We start from the raw sequence: 27,367 nt of genomic DNA, 5'->3' as shown, positions 1-27,367 counted from the left end.
TTTCCTTAAAAAACTAAAAATAGAATTACCATATGACCCAGCAATCCCACTACTAGGCATATACCCAGAGAAAACCATAATTCAAAAAGACACATGCACCCCAGTGTTCATTGCAGCACTATTTACAATAGCCAGGTTTGAAGAAATCTAAATGCCCATTGACAGATGAATAGATAAAGAAGTTGTGGTACATATATACAATGGAATATTATTCAGTCATAAAAAGGAACAAAATTGGGTAATTTGTAGAGACGTGGATGGATCTAGAGACTGTTAATACAGAGTGAAGTAAGTCAGAAAGAGAAAAACAAATATCATATTAACGCATATATGTGGAACCTAAAAAAATGGTACAGATGAACCGGTTTGTAGGGCAGAAATAGAGACACAGATGCAGAGAACGTATGGACACCGGGGGGAAACTGGTGGGGGGCTTCAAGGTGGTGGTGTGATGAACTGGGAGATTGGGATTGACATATATACACTAATATGTATAAAATGGATAACGAATAAGAACCTGCTGTGTAAAAAATAAATAGGGCTTCCCTGGTGGTGCAGTGGTTGAGAGTTCACCTGCCAATACAGGGGACACAGGTTCGTGCCCCGGTCCAGAAAGATCCCACATGCCGCGGAGCGGCTAGGCCCGTGAGCCATGGCCGCTGAGCCTGCACGTCCGGAGCTTGTGCTCCGCAATGGTGGAGGCCACAACAGTGAGAGCCCCGCGTACCGCAAAAAACAAACAAACAAACAAATAAATAACTAAATAAATTAATTAAATAAAATTCAAATATTCAGGGGAAAAAAAAAGAAATATCTCCATTTGGAGGTAATTTCACCCCTACAAAAGCAAAATACCTTTGCTTTTAAAATCTGATCTATATTTCCTTTTCTTTCTCTATTCTTTTGTCATGTTAAGCAGGAATACACTGAATTAGTCCTTTTCACAATCAGTATATGCATTATTCATAAAGAGAATTTAATTCAGGTGGGTGCCATTAGAAACTATTCTGGTCAGTTGAGTGCTGATGACTTATGCCTTGGTTATTGTATTTTATCATATTTAAATAGGCAGCTTTCTTCTTAAGAGTTATATTTATGGGATTACTGGTAATGTATCTTTTTCTCCTTTTTTCTGATTTAGACTACAATTATAAAAAAAAAATTCTATAGGAGCAAAAGAAAAAAATCCACCAAACAAAAGTTACCTTAAAAAAAGTTAACTGAAAATGTTACATATATTAAAGTTTCACGTAATTATCTTCCTTCTACTCCCCAAATACCATGATGTACTCTACTTGTATAAATGTTATGTTTTAATATTTTATGTTTTTCTACCAATACTTTAAGTTTAAAGTTTAAAAGTATGGGTATCAAGTATTTGACAAGATACAAGAAAAATTCTATATTTTTCAGTGAGAGTTAATAACCAGGAATACCAAACCCAAATTTTTCCAATTTCATTTCCTCATTTTTTTAAAAAGTATGAATCCAAAATGTTTCAAGGAAAGCAAACTTCAAACACTAATATATAAAACAAACAGCAACACAAAACAACTCACTTTAAAAAAAAAAGACTATATCAACTCTACATGGACTAAGTACAAAAAGGAATCTTTTGTCTGTTGTCAAACCACAATAGATTTTTTTCAAAAAAATCACACGACTGGATAATAACAGAAATATCTCCATGTGGCAGGGTGGTAATCTATCAATTTTTAACACGTTTTGTCCCTAGGAATAGGGTTTTTGGCAATTGTTTTGCATATGTGTTCCTTTTTTTAAGAGCTCAAAATCAGAAGATTTAAAAAAAAAGTAAGAATAGTGTACCTGCATACTGTGTTAGGGAAAATTCCTGTTAAAAACATACCGTACAGCCAATATGTAATCACCCAGCTGTGGATTGTTTTTCTGCATAGATGTGAAATTATATCAATTACTCTAGAAGAAGTATTTCCATAATGTTTGTAAAGTGACCCTGCAACAGTATCCTGCAAGTTATAAGCTAGCACTGCCCCTACTGACTAACACTGAGGAAGAGGGTGTAGAGGACTGCCCCGTACAGTGCCCCCCATGAAGGAGGTCTGCTTTAGGATATGCAGATCATTCGACATTCATCACAGCAAGGGCCAACACATTCTAGAAAAAAGGGACAGACTGGTCAGCTTCCATTCAGTACTCTTCCACTTCTGCTTTCAGTCCCTCCCCTTAGAAGCAAAGATGGGAGCAAAGAGGGAGTACCAAGGACAAGACATTCAGTCAAGGTGCTCAGGTAAACCAGGTGTGGCCAAATCCTCACGGTGTCCCTCGCCAGAAAGAAACTTGAGATCCTGAACAAATATTTCTCCTACTTTTGAGGACTGGCAGTGCTGCCTTCTCCCCCAACCAAAAAAAAAAAAAAAACCCTCAATAAATAACTCATTCTAGGAACTTCCCTGGCGGTCCAATGGTTAAGACTTCACCTTCCAGTGCAGGGGGTGAGGGTTTGATCCCTGGTCAGGGAGCTAAGATCCCACATGCCTTGCGGCCAAAACAACCAAAACACAAAACAGAAGCAATATTGTAACAAACTCAATAAAGTCTTTAAAAACAGTCCACATCAAAAAAAAAATCTTTAAAAAAAATAATAATTCATTCTACGTAGCTCTTCGAGAGTGGTAAAAAATAGAAAATTTTTTAGATTTCTCCACACTCAGGCCCAAGCCTACTGTCTAGTCTCACGTGCTCACTAACGTTAAGCGTTAGCACCCTCGGAATCCTAAGTCACAAGTGAAGCCGTGGGGTCCTCGAGATATTCAGCCGGCCTTAGGCATAGCCTTCCTTCAGAGACCTGCCATTCCGTTGCACCCAAGACATCCTGTGAATTGGCATAAGTAAGATTTGGTTTCTCCAAGACTAACTAACATTATAAAAACATCAATTAGATCATGTTATTGCCTTCCATTCTTAAAAACCCAGATGTTTAAAAAAGGAAAAAAGAATCCCAGCAACCGTTGGGTTGGCCAGCATAGAACAAACAGCTAGAGGGAGTGGCTGGTATAGAAGATTCAGTCAGTGCAGGGAAGCACAAACCATTATTATTTCCCTTTTGGTCAAGCAAACCAGAATGGCTGTACCCTTCTTGTTTTTCACAAAACCAAGACCCACCCAGATGTGCCTTTGGCCACTGGCATAAAGTTTGGATTTGAAACTTTTTTGGTAGACCCACAAAACGCTAGAACCAAAATTGTTAGCCTTGAACTTACTTTGCTTGATTACTAGCTCTAGCTTCCAGCTGGAATAACACATGATATCATTGCTTCTAAGGCAAACCCAGTTTAAAAGCAATAGTTTACTTAGCCTATATATTCAACTCTCACTTTCTAATCAGAAGTTTGGCAGAAATTCATGTAACTCCAAAACCTGGCAAGGTGCCCTCCCTGGGCAAAGGAACAAGAAGTTCATGTGTGTTTTTATTCTATTTTCCATTTGTCTTTCTCTTTTATTATTAAAAAACACAGTACCTTAATGTGATAGGAGAGAAAAACAACATTAAAATAAAATATTCTGCTGGAGAAAAGTGAAATCGAGATGCTATATCCTTATGGAGAAATGTGTAAGTCTCATAAGGTTTCAATAAAAGGCTTGCTGAGGAGCAAAACTCAAGATGAAATTCTAACCTGGAGGACAAATTTATAGATATATCAATAACAAACAAATTAGTAGAAAACATTAAAATGACCTCAGTATTCACAGAGAAAGTTGTCAGCTTAAGTGTATATAAATTGAAATCAACATTAATGGGTTATGTAGACCCTATTGTGTTTTGAAAACTTTTTTATCCTAACGCCTGAGAACAAGCATAAGTGGAGTATGAGACGAAAGCGGCCAACAGTCATTTGACGTCTTGCCCCAGGACAAATAGTCTAGCAACACACGGCAGTAAAGGGCATGGCTTCAGTATCAGACACGCAGGTTTTATCCAGATACATGTGGGTTTTAACCTGACACTTACTAGTGGTAGGACCTTGGGAGGTCAAGTTCATAACTTGTCCAACCTCTGCTGTACAGTCCTCAAGGCTAAATCAGAAGCTCAAGAAATTTATTTATAAAATACTATAAATGCAGTACTCAGGTGCTCCGACCAGCCCAGGAAATCCTACTTGGTCCTGTATCCCCAAAATTAGCACAAATGGTACTAACATACTGATATCTAATCCACATTACAAAATAAACTATATGCACATCCAAGAAACCATATATGTTTTGGTTTTATAACTTCACTATCTGACAGGCAGCATGCGTTCAATAGATCGTTATTATGTGGAATGGAACAGAATATTTTCTTTTGGAGAAGGCATTTTAACTTTTTCCCTCCACCATTTGGAAGTGACACCTCTCTTGGCAAGAAACTAGAGGGCAGAGGCTTCTCTAGAGGAGAGAGAAAGTGATGAAAAGATGATTTATATTTCTGAGGACTAGTAAGTTTATTCTATCTACAGATGAGACAGTGTTTCCCCAGGTGTTCTGAACTGTGGGGAAAAAGGGGTAGAGTTAATACCTCAAAAGGGTATAATCACATGAGCCCCTGAAGAACCAACACATTAGGCTACTCGATCTCTTTAATTCCAAATGTCCTTCATCTGGAAATTTTTCCCATAAATATCTGTGGAAAAATTTTTTAAACTCTAATAATTTAGTGTTGCATTAAAATAAGTTATATCTCCTACACTATTACCAAATATCCCAGAATCTAGTGATGTTTAAGAGTGCAAACATCAAGACAATCCATTATTTTGATAACTTCCCCATGAGATCATAAATTATCAGAATTACAAGACTTACAGTACAAACTTCTGTGATGAAAACTGAAGTAAAAGATGGCCATGTTAATTGGACTGTTTGGCTGCTATCACAGAGGCTCAAAATTATAGTGGCTTAAACAAAATAGGAATATATTTCTCACTCACATAAAGACCAGGTTAGTGGTCCAGCGAACCTACTATGGTTCTTCCATCCTTTCATTCAAACATCTTCAACACATAGCTTCCTCTCATAATTCAAGTCAGCCACTCCCATTCTTGCCATTCTGGCTGCATTTCAACACACAGAAAGGGGAAGAGGAAAGGCATATACCTCTCCTTTCAGTGCACAGCCTGAAGGCGGCCCACAACAGTCCTACTCATGTCTCACTCACCAGACCTGGTCACATCAAGCTGCAAGGCTAACTGTGAAATCACTATCCTTTTGGGTGACCATGTACTATGTAAAAAGGTGACACCAGGCGGTGAGAACATTAAGCCTCTGCCCTAAAGGCCATAAACAAGACATCCCTTTAGACTCACTTAAACCACTCAAATCTTTATCCATTTATTGCAAGCCAATCAATGGGAAGTAAACTCCATGTTTATAACAAACCTCTCAAATTCCCACAGGCAGGCAGTAAAGCCTGCTACTGTAAGTGTGAAAATGAAGATTCTGTATTCTGGGACATACTCGTGAATCAGGTCAACAAGGTCCCCAGTTTCAACTGTCTTATAATCTAGCAGAGGGAGACAATGACTATGTAAACAAAATGTCAGCAAATGAAAAGCAAATATAAAACAAAGTGATGAGGAAAGCTATTCAGGGAAGGCTTCCCTGAGGAGATGGCATTTCAGTTTGTTTTTTTTTTTTTTTTTTGCGGTATGCGGGCCTCTCACTGTTGTGGCCTCTCCCGTTGCGGAGCACAGGCTCCGGATGCGCAGGCCCAGCGGCCATGGCTCACGGGCCCAGCCACTCCGCGGCATATGGGATCCTCCCAGACCGGGGCACGAACCCGTATCCCCTGCATCGGCAGGCGGACTCTCAACCACTGCGCCACCAGGGAGGCCCGGCATTTCAGTTTTGATCTGACCAGCCATGAGAAGAACTGGAAAAGAACATTCTAATGAGAGGGATTAACAACTGTTAAAGCCCCAAGCTTCCCTATTTGTCAGAATCAAGTTGCTTTAGCTCTAGTTTTCTTTATTTAGGCCTGCTACACATGGGAGAGGAAGAAAGAGTGTGTGTGTGTGTGTGTGTGTGTGTGTGTGTGTGTGTGTGTGTGTGTGTGTTTTCAACCTCAGGAAGGGGAGATCTATAACTCTACTACTGGAATTATTAATACTTAACAGCTAGGAAAAATGTGGAACACTCCAAAACCAGGAAGAAAGAGGCCCTAGGGCCATCAATAAAGAAAAGAAGATAAACAAAGCAAATGGGTAGAGAAGTTGAGAGACAAGTATAGCCTTTGTATTCAAAAATTATTTTTTTTTCACTTGTTCTAAATAGTGCTTCTGGGTGTATATATTTCTTAAATAAAGTTAACTAATTTCAGTTATATTGTTCTAACTAAATTTTAGTTCCAAATGAGAAATCAGCAGTTGTACATAAAATGCCTTATACATTTTTAATCAAAATGAGTTATATACAAAACAGGTAAAAAAAATAAGCAAATTTAATAATTAAATATTTGTACGTTAGTATCGTAAATTAGTATTATATTTTAAATATTACACAACTTATATTTCACTATAGGGACCCAAGTTAAGTCAACACATTCTTAAGCTACCGAGAATCCACTCATAAAAATCTTAACCTAAGACTTAATAGCACCAGCCTAAGAGATCATCCCCAAAGCATGTATTCCTTGGTCCTAGGGAAGTTTAGGGGAAAATTCAAAAATTAAAATTCAAAATTTAATTACTTAAATTATCATGATGTATTCACAGCATAGTCTAATAGTCACAAAATTGCCTAAAAGAAAGACCACCTTCTTAACTTATGAAAGGTGCTCCAGTGAGATGAATATCCCAAGTGACAAATCTTTTATCATACTCATGGCCGGTGAAGGCAATATGCCACTCAAATGCCACTATTTTAACACAATGGCAACAGAACAGTCAGGAAAATACTAAGTCAGACCCAAGATCTGGGGAAATTTTCATCCACTTCCTACTTTCAAAACCCCATTTCACTGACTGGAAGACACAACTGATTATAACACACACCATTATTTTATGTACCCCAGCAAGAGAAAAAAATACTGCACTTACAGTGAAAAATGCCATTGATTCCAAGATGCACCCCAGTTTCAGAAATGTGAAAATGTGAAAAAATGGATATTTTAGAATCAATAAGAAATGGTAGTATTCTTCAAGCCAAAGCTGCCCCTTTTCTTTTCAGAATGGAAAATGACTTTAACTATTTTCAGCTCAATCAAAACGAAGTTTTCTTCTGTATTAGGTTCATTCCTACCTCTCTTCGTATACAACTGTTTAATACAAATGTCCAAAGAGGCAACTGATAAATTCCCATTTAACCTTTTTCCAAAAACATTTAAGACATTTCATTCAAAACAAGCTGCTGCCAGCTTGCTATAAAGAATAAGAAGGTTGGAGAAAGAACAGGCTGCCAGCCAATGAGGGCAGATTCTGATTCTGAAAGTGCTGAGCCCCACAGTGCTCTCCACACGCAGGGCCCCTCCCAAGAGGAGAAAAGACAGAGTTCAGCCCATTCATTTGTCCCGAACTTGCCAACCGGATAACACCCCTCTCTGTAAGAGAGGAGGGAATAAAGGGTCAGTGACAGACCAAGAGTGTGCCTAGGAAAACCTCTGTTGGTGGAAATCGGTGGTGGGCTGGGGGATGTTCTCCTCTGATAAATGGCCTTTGCAGTAAATTTGATGTAATACTGTGAAAACCACTGTGAAATAGTAAGAAACATATATTTGGTCTCTGTCCCCAGTTCCTGGCACATAGCTCCTAAAAACCTTGTATTTTACTGAGCAACAGGGGTGCTAGGAGCATCTTTTGTTCTAATATTTGGTCTTGGACCCTGATTCCTGGTACACAGAACTCCTAAATCCCTTGGAATTTCCTGGATGATAGGAGCATCTTTTGTTCTAATATTTGGTCTTGGACCCTGATTCCTGGTACACAGAACTCCTAAATCCCTTGGAATTTAATTTAATTTAATCCCTGCACGTCTGGAGCCGGTGCTCCACAACAAGAGAGGCCGCGATAGTAAGAGGCCCGCACACCGCGATGAAGAGTGGTCCCCGCTTGCCACAACTAGAGAAAGCCCTCGCACAGAAACGAAGACCCAACACAGCCAAAAATAAATAAATTAATAAATTAATTAAAATGTTAAAAAAATATATCATGCAATCTAAATAATAAATAAATCAAAGGGAAAATCATAATAGAAATTGTGAAATATTTAGAACTGAATAAAAACAAAGACAGTCAAACTTTTGGACTAAGCTACAGCAGTATTTAGAGGGAAATTCATAATCTTAAATACATTATTTGAAAAGAGGAAGTTAAAAAAAGAACAACAGAGTAAAACCAAAGAATACAGAAGAAAGGAAATAAGATAAAAACAGAAATTAATGAAAAATAAAACAGCACAAATGAGTACATCAAAATAAAAAAACTAAAGCTGATTCTTTGGAAAGACTAATAAAATTCTGCTAATACGAACCAAAATCAAAAGGAGAGTTAATTTTGCAATACAAATACCAGGTATTGAAAAAAGGAATTACAACTATATATTCAAAGGAGATTTAAAAATTTTAAGAGAATTCTATAAATAAATTTATGCCAATTTGAAAATATAGATGAATGGATTTAAATGAATATAAACTACCAAAATAATCTCAAGAAAAAACAGAATTAAATAGATCTATAAACACTTAAGTAATCAAATTGGAAGTACAAATCTAAGTCTAACAACAACACAGCAGGTCCACATGATTCTAAATTTAGGCATATTTCACTTTTAAGCAACTGAAAATTCCTTTCTTATACAAATAGCTCTGAATACAAAAAATGAAACTCACTCTGATTTTACCTAACTACTGTAAGCTTTGTTGTGAAACTGGACAACATCAGCACAATGAAGAAAAATTATAAGGTAATCTCACCTACAAGCATAAATGCAAATGCATAAATAAAATATTAGTAAACGAAATCTAGCAGCGTGTGTGTGTGTGTGTGTGTGTGTGTGTGTGTGTGTGTGTGTGTAGGATCAAGTTAAACTTATCCCAGGAATGCTGTAATGATTATTTAAAAAACTATAAATACAATTCACCACATTAACAGATTATGGGAGAAAAACCATATATATATATTCATCTAAAAAATTTCAGAATCTGTATTAAGTGAAATTCAACACTCAGGCAGGATAAAAGCAGCAATAACAACAACAACAATTCAGCAAAATAAGATTAAGAAGGAACTTCCCTAGCCTGATTAAAAACAAAACAAAACATAATATTTAATGGTAAAATTTTAGAACATTGTCTTTAAAGTCAGGAATAAGATGAAAATGCCTATTTTCATTGCCTCTGTTGAGTAGGGTTCTGGTATGCCTGGTCAGTGCACTAAAAAAGAAAGTGGTATGAAGTGTGGAAAGGAAGTAACAAAACTGCCATTATTCGCAGATAATATTATTGCCTGCAGAGGAAATACAGGACAACCAATGAATCACAGCAAGAAATAGAAAAACAAATATTAATAATATTTTTATATGAGATCTTAGTGTATCATGTATCATTGAGAAAAGGATGAATATCTTTTGGTTCCAAATAACAGAAAACCAACTAAAATGGCTTAAACAATGAGAAGAATCATCATCTCACAAAACAAGATATTCTGAGGTAAGACTCAAAGTCATCTTTAAGAATTTAGGTTCTGTTTATCTTTTTCAGGATCTCAGTGAGCTCCCTTCATTATTACAAAATACTCAAAGTGTCACAAACATATATCAAGAAAAAGGAGCTTGTTTCTTCATTATGTATTTTTCTACAAGGGCAAAAGAAAATCTTTCTTAGAAGCACCTCCAGCAAACTTCGCTTTGCCTCTCTTAGGCTAGAACTGCTAAACCAATCATTAGGTGGGGAGATGAGAATATTAGTATAGTCTGAGACCAATCAGGATTTGCCTGAATCATGTGGGAAAAGAGTGGACACTGGAACAAAACTGGTGTTCTGCCAACATGAGAAAGAGGGAAATGACTGTTAGGTAAGTAATCTACAGCACAATGGAATATTTCATAAATGGTGTGGGGAGAATAGGCTATCCATATGGAAGAAAAGAAAATGAGATCCCAATAATATCATAAACAAAGATAAATTCCAGCTGGATTAAAAATTCAAATGTCAGGGAGGGTGGGAGGGAGATGCAAGAGGGAGGAGATATGGGGATATATGTATGGCTGATTCACTTTATTATAAAGCAGAAACTAACACACCATTGTAAAGCAATTATACTCCAATAAAGATGTTAAATAAATAAATAAAAATTCAAATGTCAAAAACAAAAATTAATTTTTAGTGGAAAATACTGAACAATATATTTAGAAATTAGGGGTACAAAAGATTTCTAATATAAAACATAAATAAGAATAAACCATAAAAGATAATATTCATTAACTAGAGTACATCAAATGCAAAAATTCTGTACAATAAAACATATAGGAATTAAATTTAAAAGCCAAACACAGTCTGGGAGAAGTATTTGCATGACATAAAACATTTTTTTCTGTTACCTAAATAGATAAATAAGTATAAAAATGAGCAATTGATAGAAGAGGAAAACTGAATAGCTAATAAGTACTACAGAAGGTGCTCAGCCTCATCAGTTGTCAGAGAAATGCAAATTTATACAAAGATAGTATTGATCCATTATTTTAAAATGTTTAAATTTGATAATACTGAGTGCTGGACACTATGCTAGGAAACAAACTGTCATTCAGTCCTAGCAGAAGGGTCAACTAGTTCAAAGTCTTTGATGATCAGTTTGGTGATATTTAGTAAACTCAACAATATGCATGGTCAACAAAATAACAATCCTCTCCAAGGTATATGCCCTAGAGACACTCTCTCACATGTGGACCAGAAGACAAGTTCCAGGATATTCATCTCATTCTTTCTAACCACACACACACACACACACACACACACAAATATGGAACAGTCTAATTATACATCAATATGGATTCCATAAATTGAATATTTATACAATTAAATCTATACATGTCAATTTGTATTATCTTAAAACAGAATGCTGAGAGGGAAAAGCAGGTTGTTTAGGGATACTTATAATGTGATATCACTTACATAAAAAGTAAAACCCATAGCATAATACTCTGTATTATTCATGGAAAAATAAACATTTAATAAACATATAGAAACAAGGAATCAAGCTTGTGATTACCCCTGGGAAAGGAAAAAGGAGAATCAGAGCAGGAAAAGGGTACAGTATCAGAGATGCTTCAACTTTATGTCTAGTTTTATTTCTTTAATGAAAAAGGATATAAAGTAAACATAAAAAACTAGTAAATTATATTGAATCTATGTGTAAGGTACATAAATATTTGTCATATTATTTTATGTGTTTGAAATACTTTATAATTTTTAAAAATACATCTTCTTAAAAGCTTCCCATGAAAATATTTTATCAATAGTGAAAAGGTCCTACTCCACATACATCTCTCTTCATGAAAATTACAAATGAGGACTTCCCTGGTGGTCCAGGGGTTACGACTCCACTCTCCCAACGCAGGGGGCCCCGGTTCGATCCCTGGTCAGGAAACTAAATCCCACATGCCGCAACTAAGATCCCACATGCTGCAACTAAAAAATGATCCTGCACGCCACAACTAAAGATCCCGCATGTGGCAAGGAAGATCCCATGTGCCACAACTAAGTCCCGGAGCATCCAAATAGATAGATAGATAGATAGATAGATAGATAGATAGATAGTTAGGCTAATACTTAAAAAAAAAGAAAATTACAAATGAAGTTTGCCTCCCTTTCGTCTATTATAAGCATCATTTTAAGCCACATGCTATATGTTGTTTAAGGATTAGAAAGTAGTGTCAGAAGAAATGTAAACAGTAGCAATATTCTACAGGAAAAGTAGCAAGGATTAAATAAAGATGCCATGAAGATCAAGAAAGGTCCAAATGGCATAAAACTGAAAAGAGATCTTCAAAGTTTAGTCAAATACTCAAAAAACATTCTAAGTATTGAATGAGAAGCCAAAGACGTTACTGTCAAAAAAAAAAAAAAAGTAGATATAGAAAAAAACTGTTACTTGAATTTTAAATTGGGGGCACTTAGAGAATATGATATAGGGCATATGTCAACAATATGATTTATTACTAAGATTATAATAAACATCAACATTTTTCCCTGGAATTAAAAACTTTAATTATTAATATCCCAAGAAGCTCCTAGAGCAACATACCTGTAGAAGGAGCCTTTCAAAAGCCAGAAAGTTGTCCCACTTGGCAGTCTGCGGGTGTTTCAGAGTTTGAACAGTGGCCAGCCCAAGCTGTAGGAGCCCACAGTGATTCCCTAGAGCTTTGAGGTTGTTCTTGAAGAGATGAATATAGGACGTGAGCTGTCCCGGAGTGACTCTCCCTGGAAAAACATACAATTTATCAGTGTACCCTCTTCTGGGAGTGGTAAAAATAATGAAGAGAATGCCATTAATAATACTACTGCAGGGCTTCCCTGGTGGCACAGTGGTTAAGAATCCACCTGCCAATTCAGGGCACACGGATTCGATCCCTGGTCTGGGAAGATCCCACATGCCACAGAGCAACTGAGCCCGTGCACCACAACTACCGAGCCTGTGCTCTAGAGCCCACGAGCCACAACTACTGAAGCCCGCATGCCTAGAGCCCATGCTCCGCAACAAGAGAAGCCACCGCAATGAGAAGCCCATGCACTGCAACGAAGAGTAGCCCCCGCTCACCACAACTAGAGAAAGCTTGCGCGCAGCAACAAAGACCCAATGCAGCCAAAAATAAATAAATAAATAAATTAATTTAATTTAATTAAAAAATACTACTGCCTTACATCAGCACAGAACTTCAGAGTAAACTGCAAGCTTGCCTAAGCTATTGTGACTCTTAAAACAACGTGGTGACAACAGCAAAGTTGAAACTATTAACTGCGTTTTGCAAACAAGAAAACACATGTTAAGTGATCTTGCCAAAGCCATATTGCTAGTAGAATTCATTTTATAATTCTGAAATACCCCATAAATAAGTTATCAAATAAAGTCATATGAATAAATATTTCTTGAGCTCAACATGGAGTACCTCTCCAAGACAAGTGATATAGCAATCTAAGAGGCAAAAAAGCAAGGTTTCTAATTATGTGCCTATGTCTATAAAGGAGAAATCTGTTATGACTATAGCTGAAACTTTATCACTGATATCCGTGGGTTCATGACAATATTCATGAGCATAAAAGCTGGCTGTTTATGGAACAAAAATGTATGGAGAACTAGAGTGGCAAAAACCCTGGAAGATGAGATATCAGAAGAAATGGTTTGGTATGGGTGACACAGCACATTTACTACAATGGTCACCTCTATCTAGAATGAGACCCCCACTTCATAAAAGACTGGAGTACCAAAAACAACAAACAAAAACAAATGAAAAACCACCTGTTGAAGGTTCACTCTTTCAGAGCTTCTAAGTCCAACTTTTGCCTATAGCAGTCCTTCCACTTAGTCGCTTCCCACTCTAATACGTCAAATTTCACTCCTGCCATTCATCAATGCTATGGACTGAACTCCTGAACACCACAGATTCTCCTCATTGGGCAAGAAGATGGCAATGGGGCCAAACATAGATGCAAGTCAAGTAATTCTTTCCTTTACGTCTTACCTACACCCTGTTTGTGGTTTACTCTCTGATGCCTGAAATCCCAGTTTGTTTGTTATGTCTAGTTTGTTAATATTCAGCAATGAGACAACCTGTATTTATTTAGCACTTTATCGTTTACACAGTGCAAGTATGTCCTCTTTTGATTTTCACAGCAACTCTATGGAGTATCAAATAAGTGAGAGTTCAGTGTCTTACACGGTGCTAAATGGCATTTGTCAATTAATGGTTTTGCTACAGACTATAATACACAAAAAATAAAGACCTTGTTTCAAGCAACTTATAAGACTGCAACATATTCTATCTTTTCATTACATATTTTGAAGAGATTAAGGATTTTGAAGTGCCTTATTACCTGTTTATCAGGGTGAGCATGTAAAGAATAAAAACAGTGGGAATGATGAGCAGGGAGCTGAGTTTCACTAGTTTCTTGGGTCCCTCGGCAAAGCATGGTTCATTCCTGATTCTCAAGCAGCAAGCTAATGATTTGCTTGCTTAAGTACTAATAGAGAAGAGACTCATTAACCCTTTCTCTGCTTGGTTTTGAGTCAGGTTGATTAAGGTATAATTTACATACAGTAAAATTCATTCTTTTCTGGTTCAGGGTGTTCTCAAATCAGTTCTATGAATTTTGACAAATGCATGTAGTTGGGTAAGCACTGTCACAATCAAAATATAGAATATTTCCATTACTCCAAAAAGTTCCCCCTTTGTAGTCAGTTCTCTTTTCCCACCCCCAGCCCTTGGTGAACACTTATCTGCATTTATCTGGCTTCTGTCCCATAGTTCTGCCTTTCCAGAATGTTCTATAAATGGAATCATACAGTATGTAGCCTTTTGAGTCTGGCTTCTTTCACTTTAGCATAAGGTATTTGATGTTCATTCATGTTGTTGCTTATATAGGTAGTTTGCACCATTTTCTTGCTGAGTAGTAATCCATTGTATGAATGTGCCATGGTTTGTTTAGCCATTCACCGGTTAATGAGCATTTGAGTTTTTTCCAATTTTTAGAAATTACGATAATTAGTGATGCTGAGCATCTTTTCATGTGTTTGTTGGCCATCTGTATGTCTCCTTTGGAGAAATGTCTATTTAGGTCTTCCACCCATTTTTTGATTGGGCTGTTTGTTTTTTTGATATTGAACTGCATAAGCTGCTTGTATATTTTGGAGATTAATCCTTTGTCAGTTACTTCGTTTGCAAAGATTTTCTTCCATTCTGAGGGTTGTCTTTTCGTCTTGTTTATGGTTTCCTTTGCTGTCCCAAAATTTTTAAGTTTCATTAGGTCCCATTTGTTTACTTTTGTTTTTATTTTCATTACTCTAGGAGGTGGATCAAAAAGGATCTTGCTGCAATTTATGTCAAAGAGTGTTCTTCCTATGTTTTCCTCTAAGAGTTTTATAGTGTCTGGCCTTACATTTAAGTCTTTAATCCATTATGAGTTTATTCTTGTGTATGGTGTTAGGGAGTGTTCTAATTTCTTTCTTTTACATGTAGCTGTCCAGTTTTCCCAGCATCACTTATTAAAGAGGCTGTCTTTTCTCCATTGTATATTTTTGCCTCCTTTGTCATAGATTAGGTGGCCATAGGCGCATGGGTTTATCTCTGGGCTTTCTATCCTGTACAAATCAAAACTACAATGAGGTATCACTTCACACTGGTCAGAATGGCCATCATCAAAAAATCTACAAACAATAAATGCTGGAGAGGGTGTGGAGAAAAGGGAACCTTCTTACACTGTTGGTGGGAAAGTAAATTGATACAGCCACTATGCAAAACAGTATGGAGGTTCCTTAAAAAACTAAAAATAGAACTACCATATGACCCAGCAATCCCACTACTTGCCATATACCCAGAGAAAACCATAATTCAAAAAGACACATGCACCCCAATGTTCATAGCAGCACTATTTACAATAGCCAGGACATGGAAGCAACCAAAATGTCCATCAACAGAGGGATGGATAAAGAAGATGTGGTACATATATACAATGGAATACTACTCAGCCATTAAAAGGAACAAAATTGGGTCATCTGTAGAGATGTGGATGGACTTAGGAAGTGTCATACAGAGTGAAGTAAATCAGAAAGAGAAAAACAAATATCACGTGTTAATGCATATATGTGGAATCTAGCAAAATGGTATAGATGACCTTATTTGCAAAGCAGAAATAGAGACACAGACGTAGAGTACAAAATGTATGGATACCAAGAGGGAAAGGGGTGGGGTGGAAGAAATTGGGAGATTGGGATTGACACATATACACTATTGATACTGTGTATAAAATAGACAACCAAGGGGAACATACTGTATAACACAAGGAACTCTACTTAATGCACTGTGGTGTCCTAAATGGGAGGGAAATAAAAGGGAGGAGATATATGTATATGTATGGCAGATTCATTTTGCTGTGCAGTAGAAGCTAACACAACATTGTAAAGCAACTATACTTCAATAAAAATTAAAAAAATAAATTGAAAAAGACTCACACATCAAAGTCCACTAACATTTTCAAAAAAAATAAAGAAATTGTGAATAAAGCCTTCACAAACATCTTTGTACAGGTTTTTATGTGTGTAGGTGTCTCTGGACATATGGTTTCATTTTCCCTAAGTAAATTTCTAGGGTTGTTGGGTCATATGCTAAATGAATGGTTAACTTTATAAGAAACTGACAAACTAAGTTCCAAAGTGAGCTATCCCACCAGCAACAAATGAGATTTCTATTGCCTCACATCCTCACTAGCACTTGGTATTGCCAGTTATTTTGGTTTTAGCCATTCTATTAGGTATCTAGCAACAACTCACTGTGGTTTTAATTTGTATTTTTCTAATGACTAATAATGTTGGTCTCTTCATATGCTTATTTGCCACCCTATATCTTTTTTGGTGAAGTTTGTCTGTTCAAATCTTTTGCTCATTTTTATTAGGTTGTTTATTTTCTTCCTGTTGAGTTGTGAGTGTCATTAACTTTTATTAATCCATTGGCTCAACATATATTTCTGTGCCGGGGACTGTTCTTACTGCTAAGAATAAACCCATGAACAAATCAGACAAAAATCTGTCCTTATGACCAACAAATAAAGAAGGCAAATGATTCCTGGATGCTCTCCTAATTAATTCAGCTCATTACATGTCATTCTCTTCTTAGGGGATGGGGATCTTTTGTGCAGATGATTAATATTTTTTTTTTTTTCTTTTTGCGGTATGCGGGCCTCTCACTGTTGTGGCCTCTCCCGTTGCGGAGCACAGGCTCCGGATGCGCAGGCCCAGCGGCCATGGCTCACGGGCCCAGCCGCTCCACGGCATATGGGATCCTCCCAGACCGGGGCACGAACCCGTATCCCCTGCATCGGCAGGCGGACTCTTAACCACTGCGCCACCAGGGAGGCCCAGATGATTAATATTTTTACACAAAAACATCTTGACATATTAAATATTAACATTAAATATATGAAAACAAATTTTCACATGAAATGTGTTCAAATCTAACATTGCCATGAGCTCCATTTATTTGTTTGTACACTGTGCTGCAGGTGACGCAGTGTGGTCCTTGGACACACCGAGCTTTGTGTATCAAGAGAGAAAGTCATAAAACAATTATACAAACAACTGCTTAATCATTATTGTGGTAAGTATTGCTAAGGCAAAAACTAAAATGTCCTGAAACCATGAAAGGCTCTATGTGATATGTAATTGCCTACCTCTCCAACCCTATCTCCTGGACTGAAGGAGAAGGAATGTAAAAGGCTCAGAATACATACAATCCATTCGTAACATAACTGTCTTTTAGAGAGACCTCAAGAAATGGAAATCATCAGAGAAAGTCACCAGTTCTGTTTAGATTTCAACTGCAATAACCATATGTTCAATTTAAAGATAAGAATGTCTTCAATTCAGGGACTTCTCTATGGTGACGCAGTGGTTAAGAATCCGCCTGCCAATGCAGAGGACTTGGGTTCGAGCCCTGGTCTGGGAAGATCCCACATGTCGTGGAGCAACTAAGCCCGTGCACCACAACTACTGAGCCTGTACTCTAGAGCTCACGAGCCACAACTACTGAGCCCACGTGCCACAACTACTGAAGACTGCATGCCCTAGAGCCCGTGCTCCACAACAAGAGAAGCCACCCAATGAGAAGCCCATGCACTGCAACGAGGAGTAGCCCCCGCTCGCCACAACTAGAGGAAGCCAGCACAGCAACAAAGATCCAACACAGCCAATAAATAAATAATTTTTTTTTAAAAAAAGAATGTCTTCAATTCAAAAACATGGTAAACTTTTTATCCAGTTAGCATTTTCCTAGCTCAGACTTGGACTCAGTGACCATATTTACATAACACTGCCTTCCCACATAAGGCATGAGATCCAAAGGAACAAATGGATATATTTCATAACAGGAAATGCCAACAGAACACTACCTTGTGAATGAGCAATTATTCACCTTTGCTGCTCCATTCTGTTCCCCTCTGTATACCTTTTTCTTACACACACAAGCCATTAACACTTCCTTATATGTGTCATGAAAGCAGGGGTTTTTTTCTAAAAATTCATAACATGTTAATTGGAATTTAGTAAAAGAGTACTTTATACAAATGCTTTAAAATATAGGCTAGTGACATTTTTTAAATGTAAATTTAATCACAATCTTACATAAAACAAGTCAAAATCAACTGACTGACTACCAAAAATGCTATACTGTGAGGCTAACAACTTGAGAAAATTTCTCAGTTCATATCAACTAAAACTGCAAGCAACTAGAACCAGGTGTTGAAAAAGTAATAGACAGAACATTTATTCACATCTCATATTACCAAAAAAAAAAAAAAAACTTGTCAGGCAGATTTACATGGTGATTTTAAAATGTCAACCCAAGAAGGCTTTGCAACACATTTTTTTAAAGTCCTAAAAACAAGGGTTATTTTATATCAAAACTGCATAATACATAGCAACTCTTTGAAAAGGGACAATTTTGAAATTTGAAAAATAGTTTTCAAGTAAGAAAATCTATTAGGCTTTCTTTTTCTTTTTTATAGTTTTTAAGGAAGTGAAACGGGCTTCTGATTTCAATTTAGTTAAGAAACAAACACAAAACTTTAACAACCATCAGTTCTATGTATATTTTGAAACTCTTACTGAAATAGAATTATCTCTTGGGAGAAAGGGGACATATTTGGAAAATAAAAGGATTTAATATATTTATATTATCTGTGATCCTTACAATATTGAATTCCATTGTATTCAAATGAATTATGGAACTTACTCTTCCATTTATTATATACATTTGATAAACTATAACTTTCTGAACCTGTTTTGTGGCTTGGTAAGATATATTTAAAATATCTACACATATATGATTCTTTGTTGATTTTCTTTAAAAAAAAAAAAGTATTCTGTCAGTGCTAGATTTGATTTAATCCCCAAATTGTGTCTTAATGGTAGAAAGTAACCATCAGAAATTTTGTCTAAAATAGCATATTTAGCTACTAAATGTTTTCTTAAAAAAAGAAAAAAACTCTATAACAAATAATAATACTGTCATTGCATGTTTTTTTGGTTTTTTTGCGGTACGCAGGCCTCTCACTGTTGTGGCCTCTCCCGTTGCGGAGCACAGGCTCCGGACGCGCAGGCTCAGTGGCCATGGCTCACGGGCCCAGCCGCTCCGCGGCATATGGGATCCTCCCAGACCGGGGCACGAACCCGTATCCCCTGCATCGGCAGGCGGACTCTCAACCACTGCGCCACCAGGGAAGCCCTGCTAGTGATCACGAGCCCTGATAACTAGTATGTGATTTTGCAAAACAAGTTTTCCAGGAATGCATGTAAATTATAGCAAAAGCACTTATACTAATATGTAGACAAAGGTGGCAACTCTACTAATATTAAACTGTTGGTTGGTGGGCAGCACTGTCAGGGAAAATTTCAAATGTTATTTCAACAGTTGGCATAAGAGAGCCAGAATCTTGTGTACAAAAGATGGTTTCAGAGTTTTGTAAAATGTACGAAAGGTTCAGAGGGTAGCATGAACACATCGGTTTACATCCTCTTCTCATTTCATCAGAAAGACAAAAAGGAATTAAAAAGGGAAAGGAACACACAACAAAGAGATCGATCGTAAGATAGTCCATAAGCAGACAAGACTTCAAGCACTTTTCCTCCCCATCTGCTGGTTATCTTTGTAACTTACATTACATACTTAAACTTTCTTCTTTGTTCTGTCAACTACAGATGGTATGCTATGACTTTTTGTCTTCTAAGCAGAGGATATTAGTTCCCCTTCCCCTTCCCTCTATTTCGTATTTCCCCCTTTCATCTTCCAAATCATCTGTACTTTTATTTTCATCCGGTCAAGACTGATAGCATTTATATTTTGTTTTGTAACCATAATTTAGTCTAATGTGCTTTTTCTATAGCATGATTCGAAAACTTCAAAATTAGTCAATAGTGTTTTATCATTATAAACTATATAACTATTAATGACAGACCCAATGTACAAGCTATGATTACATTTCCTTATGCATATAATATACTTGGGTCCTAAAATGCGTATGGGCTTTTTCTGAGGGGGTGGGGGAGGAGCATTCCCTGCTTTAATCAAAGTTGTAAACTCTCCTAATTTCAAATACACTGTCTTATCTTTGAAGTCCGTGTTGTGTTGTTGTTTTTTTTTTAAATTGAGGTATAGTTGATTTGTGGGGGTTTTTTTTCCACTCCCTGAATACTTTACTACCAAACTCCTTCATCCCCCAGTTCCATCATGGGCAGATTGTTCTTTAGGCCTTTTTGCACAGTCAGCAGCCTGGAACGCCTTTTATTGCTCTCCTCTATTGGAACACTGCTTCGCTAAATCCCTGATTTTTCTTTCCTGCTATACTGCCTTGTTTTGCTGGACACCCTCAAGTAACTTCCTTGGAAAAGATGTGTGGAAAGCAAAGTTCTCTTATCTTTGAAAAGGCTTTTTCTTGCCCTCAAAGTTTAATAACAGTTTATCTGGACCTACAATTCTAGGTTGAAAATAATGCATTGCTTCATTATCTTCTGGCTCAGTGTTGCTCATAAGAAATGTGTGCTAGTCTCATTCTTGTTCCTTTGTAGATAAGCTTCTTTTTTCCATCTTGAGGTCCATAGGATCCTCTCATTCTCTTGTAACTCTGAGGAGTCACAGTGATTGTGTTTAGAGGGTTTTTATTCTTTCCACTTGCTTTTCAGTTAAGCCTATTCTATATACTTGATATGCCTTTCTTCACATCTGGGAAAGTCTTACATTCTTTCTTTGCTAGTTTCCTGTCCTCTGCTTTCTCTCTCTTTCTGAAACTTCTAATAGTTCTTGGGCCTCCTGACTTGGTTCTCTATATCTTTTATCTTTGGTATCATATTTTCAATGTCCTGTTCTTTCTACATTTTAGGAAATTTTCTTGATTTATCTTTAAACTTTGGCTGAATTTTATTTTTACAATAATATCCTTATTTCTAAGAGCTTCTTTTTTAACAAGAGCTTTATGAGCTTTAACTCACATACCATAAAATTCACCCTTAAAATGTACAATTCACTGATTTTTACTATATTCAGAGTTATGCAACCATCACCACTATATAATTTGAGAACATTTTCATCATCTGAAGAAGAGAGCCTATACTCAAATTTTCCCAGTTATGAAAAAGATATACAGCTATAAATCCATACATATTAGAATACAGCCTGAATAAAATTTTCAGTTGGGAGATATAACTGTACTTAGTTATACCAGGAAACTGATAAATAGCAGAAATGAGAACATTCAGGTAATTATAGCTATAAAAGAATTCTGGCTTTTTTTTTTTTTTGCGATACACGGGCCTCTCACTGTTGTGGCCTCTCCCGTTGCGGAGCACAGGCTCCGGACATGCAGGCTCAGGGGCCGTGGCTCACGGGCCCAGCCGCTCCACGCCATGTGGGATCTTCCCGGACCAGGGCACAAACCCGTGTCCCCTGCATTGGCAGGCGGACTCTCAACCACTGCGCCACCAGGGAAGCCCAGCTTTTTTATATGTAATAATACTGTGGTCATGCACTAAAAAAATTTTTTTAATTGAAGTAACAGAGGAATAGAAGAGTACTAAATCATGCAGCAAAACAAACAGTAAAAATAAACTTCCTCCCCCCCCACCAAAGGCTTTGCCTAGAATATGTGACAAGGCACTGCAGCAAAGAGGGGCCATCTGCCCAGAAGATACAACCAATTTCAGACTCAGAAGTCTCAGGTATAATGGAGGTGAAAAGTGAGGTGTATAACATAAAGCTTACACATCTTAAGTATGTAGTTCTGTTCACTGTTACACACACATCTATCCACGTAACCACCACCCAGATCAAGGTATGGAATATGTCCAGAACTCTAGAAGATTCCGTCAATACCTACCTAGTCAATAAGCTCACAACAGCATACTATTACTTTTAACTCTCTCAACACAACTCACTATTTTGTCTGCTTTTGAACATCATATAAAAAGAATTATACAGATATACTATTTTGTATCTAGCTTTTTTTAATTCAACATCATCCAAAATCTCAATCTTTTTTTTCTCACTGTGTTTTATTGTTCTATATGACTATAATAGTTTCTCTATACATTCTACTTTGAAGGATATTTAGGTTTTATAGTTCAGGGCCATTATAAATAATGATGCTATGAACGTTCTACTACATACCTTTTGGTAGACTCAATTCCATTGGATACATGCCCAGGTGTGAAACCCCTGGATCAGTGTACACTTATCTAAAGTTGATACTGCCAAACAGTTTTCCATGGTTGTATCAATATAACCACACATTTTAAATATGGTCAAACTTAACATAATTTTTAAAGTATACATACAATGTTTAAAACCTGGCACAACTGTATAATTAAGTTTCCTTCATGGTATTTTACGCTGGGTAGCCAAAACTCTAATAAGAAAGAGAGAAAAAAGAAAGTCACAATGGAAACCACATTGCCATACTCTTAGTATGCAGCTTTATTTTACTTTTCTCATTGTTTGTTTACTTGCTTATTTACTTACTTTCTTACCTAATTACATAGAAAAGGCCTGGAAGGCAAGATACTGATTTCGGAGCAAAGGTTACATTGAAGAGTAAGATGACAGGGAGGGGGGATAGACAATTACTTTTTATTTTACTAATGTTATAATATGAATTTTAAAGACTATTTTACTTTTTAAATAGTCTCTTGGTTCTGATATAAAATAATGTCTGTTTCATGTGGAATGAACAGACCAGTATTTTGCTCTGGGAAATCTGAGTCTATTACTATCACTGATTTGTACAATGGATGAAGCATTGGCTTTCAACAGAAAAAGAAATATAAGAGTAATAATAACTGTCGGTTTCCCACCTCTACTGAGGTCAAAGCACAAAAAAATATGGTTAACACGCAGGTGGAGAAATTTAAGTCAGACGTGAGAAAAAAATTCCACGATCGTGATGACTATTAGGCATTGAAACAAGTTATTAACAGGGGGAAGAGGGAAGACATTATAAATCTTCTCCCATAGGGATTTGAAGGGCAGTATATACAGCCATCTGTATAGTGAAACTTGGATAAAACCCAGCTGGGAATTGATGTCCATTTTTGTAACACTATAAATACTGAAGAAGGATTTCCTGGTATATCCTTTAAACAGTATGTTTCTTGTTACACAAATTTTTGAGCTCTATAGTATTACAAAGACAGAATAAGAAAGTAATGTGAAAAGATCATTTTAATTATATGAATCAATTCAATCAAATGGATCCAAAATTGAGAAATCTATTGCAAGATACGTTTTCAGGATAGTACACAAAAAAGTATAACTGCTGCAAGACCATAGGTCACAAATAGAAAATAAACAGCTCTCCCTGAAATTTTTACAAAAAAGTGAAATATAAAACCACCAGAAACATTTACGGTTTGGCTTTCTTTGGAAATGCAGCCTTCCTGAGGCTAAGTTAAACACTGCATCAGTGTTTATAAACTCAGCAGAGAGCACAGAAAGGAACAGATAGATTACCCCTGTTATCTAGGGGGCAGATTACCAGCCTGCCAGGTAAGGAGCCTTTCCTTGGTGGGTCTACCCTGACTTGGAAAGAATAGGCTCCACGTAAAGCAACTCCCACCCCACAGCCATGGATCTTCCCTTGGGGTTTTTTAACTCCTAGCCCATATTCTCATATGTTGAGGATCCCTTCTGTTGAGAAAATATAAAGATTAATAAGAAGAGGAGGAGGAGAAAAAAATGAAGAAAAAGATATACCAATTAAAGTTAAAAATATAGAGTCAGAGGGCAGATGCTTGAAGATGGGATATTAGAAATTCAGATTCCCATTTTGTGGATGGGGAAACAGAGAAACAGAGGCAATTCAGGTTCTGTTTTAGGTGATGAAGTGTAAGAAGGAAATATGTGCTTAGTGACCTTAAGGCTTTCAGGCACTATTAATTATTAATTCAATAAAAACTCTTTCTGTCTCTTTCTCTAGATTCTTCACGCCCCGAAATGGATGTGTTCCTTACAACCCTGCCTTCAACCCTCCTCTCACTCATTCTACTTTCTTTTCCTGGATGATCACCCTTATGTTATATTTCCTTTAGAAATTCACCACTTAGGCTCCAACATAATCACTAGGTAACTAAATCCCCAATCTCCACTTTCACTTCTGGAAATCATTACTCTAGTCACATGTTTTCCAACTAAGATGATCAGGAAGCAATCATACAGGCAATGTAATTCCACCCCTAAATCTGGTAGAATACTCTTCATATGCAATTGTATGACCATTGGTCATTATTTTTATAATGTCTTTTATCTGCCCAGGAGACAGTAAATAATTTTATCATGCTATATCCTCCTTTTACAGAACATGCTGAATTTCACAAACATTTATATGTTACATAAAAAATCATCTCATCTAATTGTCGGGTTAGCAGACAATAGAATCCCCATTTTGAAGACAGGAAAACAGATTCAGAAAAGTTAATTAACTTGTTCATTTGAAAATAAGACAGTATTTTTTCATGTTTCCTATCCCCTACAAGGACCTAAGAACACATAATAAATACCTTTTAAATGAATGAGAACAATTGTCTATTATGGCTAAATCTGGATAATGTATAGAAAAAATTTCAATGAGTTTTTTTCCCCCTTCTACTGATTCCAATGATCTCTAGAAAACTGTGCTAATCTTGGACCCCGGAGAATATGATACTCTTTTAAATAATGGTTCTCGAAGGTGTTCCATGGACCCCTGGGTCCTTGAGGCACTTTCAGGTAGTCAGAAAAGTCAGAACTATTTTCATACTAATACAAAGATGCTACTTGATTTTGTTACTATCCTGTGTTTGCACTGATGGTACAAAAACAGTGGTGGGTAAAGGTACCAGTGCCTTAGCACAATCAAGGCAGTGGTATCAAATTAAACGAGTAGTCAGTTTCACTTTCAGAATGGTCATGATGAAAAAGCAAATGTTACTAATTTTATCAAATCTCAACCCTTAAGAAAACATCAATATTCTGTGTAAAGAAATGGGAAATATACAAAAAGCACTTCTGGGGCAACCAAAGTATCAGTGCAACCATTGCCTCAAGGAAAAGCACTGATGTGATTACTTGAGTTGTGAACTGCTATTCACACTGTTTTAATGGCATAAAATTTTTACCGAAAAGACATCTGAAAAAGTATGGTTCTTCACACATTTTTTCCAACAAGTAAATGAAGTGAGTCTGTCACTTCAAGGAAAACAATTCACAGTTTGTATTGTCAATATAGAAACTCAAGTTTTCATGTGAAATTATAATTTTGGAAAACTTGTATCTGCCCCTATATCTTTACATTCCTAATACTTAAAGATTTTCTAATGATAACAGTGGTGATATTGACAAATGTGGCTTTGTTATATCGTATAATATATGTATTATATATTTTGAAAATCTGCATAATTTCGAAAATCTGCATAATTTAAAGAACCAATATTGCCCGAGTGACTAATGTACAATGCTATAAAATAATATGTGCATAGAAGAGCCACTCAGGGCTTCCCTGGTGGCGCAGTGGTTGAGAGTCCGCCTGCCGATGCAGGGGACACGAGTTCATGCCCCGGTCCAGGAAGATCCCACATGCCGCGGAGCGGCTGGGCCCGTGAGCCATGGCCGCTGAGCCTGCGCGTCAGGAGCCTGTGCTCCGCAACGGGAGAGGCCACAACAGTGAGAGGCCCGCGTACCGCAAAAAAAAAAAAAAAAAAAAAAAAAAGAGCCACTCAAAGTGCAAGAGACACCAATGGGTTTTAATGTACCAGAGTATGGAAAATTCAGCAATATGGTTTCATATTCCACATGGCAATTAACCTGTAAGAAATTACCTCTTGTAAACCTGGTGTAGTAACAAAGAATATCTGCAATTTTCTGGAAAGTTATTAAAATACTCCTCCCTTTTTCAACTACGTATCTTTGTAAGGTCAGCTTTTCTTTATATACTTTATCCAAAATAATGTATCACAGCAGATTGAATGAAGAAGCAGATATGAGAATACAGCTGTCTTCTATTAAACCAGACGTTAGAGATGTGCAAAAATGTAAAGTGGTTCCACTCTTTTCCCTACATTATTTTAATTGAGAAAATATAGTCATTTTTCACAAAAATATGTTACATTAACATGTAATAGGTTTATTATAATATTTTTATATTAATAAATATTTTAAAATTTTTCCCTGCTTGAATTCCTGACGTGATATTTTCTATCTATCTCACGTGTATCAATAGATATACTCCACACAAACAAAAGCTCTTGTTGTCCACATAGTTTCTTTTTTTGTTGTTCATAGGTTGTTGTGAACCTCAATAGCATTTTTTTTTTTTTTTTGGTCGCACCACATGGCTTGCAGGATCTTAGTTCCCTGACCAGGGATTGAACCTGGGCCCCCAGCAGTGAAAGTGCCAAGTCCTAACCACTGGACCACCAGGGAATTCCCCTCAATAGCTTTTAACAATGTAAAGGGGTTCTGAGACCAAAAAGTTTTGAGAACTGATGTTCTAAATCAGTGTCACTCTTGGGTTCCATAGGAGGGAGATAGAAAAAGCAATCCATTAAATAAATACATAACAAATACCAACTGACAGTATTAATTCAAGAATTTATTTATTCATTCCATAAACACTTACTGAGTATATAGTACCTTCAAGGTCTTGTGTTAGGTGTGGACAATACTAAGAAGCACAGATAAGAATTCTCAGCCCCAACTACTCAGGGTCTGGTGGTAACTGCTATAATAGAAGTATGAACAAAAACAGTACTGATAGGGATAGAAGATGTCATCTTTTAGAAAGAATGACAAGGGATGCAAGATATGATGGAGAAAATGTTGGGGGAGAATTTTAAAAGCCTGAAGAATGCCATAAGCATTCTTTTTTTGGAGGGAAGAGAGAAGTAGGGTAAGGCTTTAAGATCAGTAGCAATTATTAACCAAGTATCTATGTGCAAGGCACAACAGGGGATACAAAAATATCTACGGTCTTCCAGGAAACTAGAATTAAGGGAAAAAAGCATAAAACAATTATCAGAAAGAGGAAGATAACCAGAAGAGCAGAGTGACATGAAGACCAAGGGAAAAGCATCAAGAAAGAAGACATGATCAGATGCTACAACACATCAGGAGGAACAAGAAATATCATAACGGA

General features: G+C 36.7%; 1 protein-coding gene and 1 non-coding gene across 2 annotated transcripts in view; both read right to left on the bottom strand.

Moving 5' to 3' along the window:
* SCFD2 (sec1 family domain containing 2) overlaps positions 1-27,367 on the bottom strand; it is a 395,362-nt gene that overhangs the window by 315,078 nt on the left and 52,917 nt on the right. The window contains exon 4 of the mRNA XM_060109985.1: positions 12,252-12,427. Within this exon, the coding sequence (XP_059965968.1) occupies positions 12,252-12,427 (176 nt within the window). The remainder of the gene's footprint in view (positions 1-12,251; positions 12,428-27,367) is intronic.
* TRNAE-UUC (transfer RNA glutamic acid (anticodon UUC)) lies at positions 26,583-26,655 on the bottom strand. Its single transcript has one exon. It is a non-coding gene; the product is annotated as a tRNA-Glu (tRNA).

Source organism: Mesoplodon densirostris, chromosome 1, assembly GCF_025265405.1.
Source record: "Mesoplodon densirostris isolate mMesDen1 chromosome 1, mMesDen1 primary haplotype, whole genome shotgun sequence".
NCBI lineage: Eukaryota > Metazoa > Chordata > Mammalia > Artiodactyla > Ziphiidae > Mesoplodon > Mesoplodon densirostris.
Note: the sequence above shows the minus strand (reverse complement) of the source record. Positions and strands in the feature narration are given on the sequence as shown.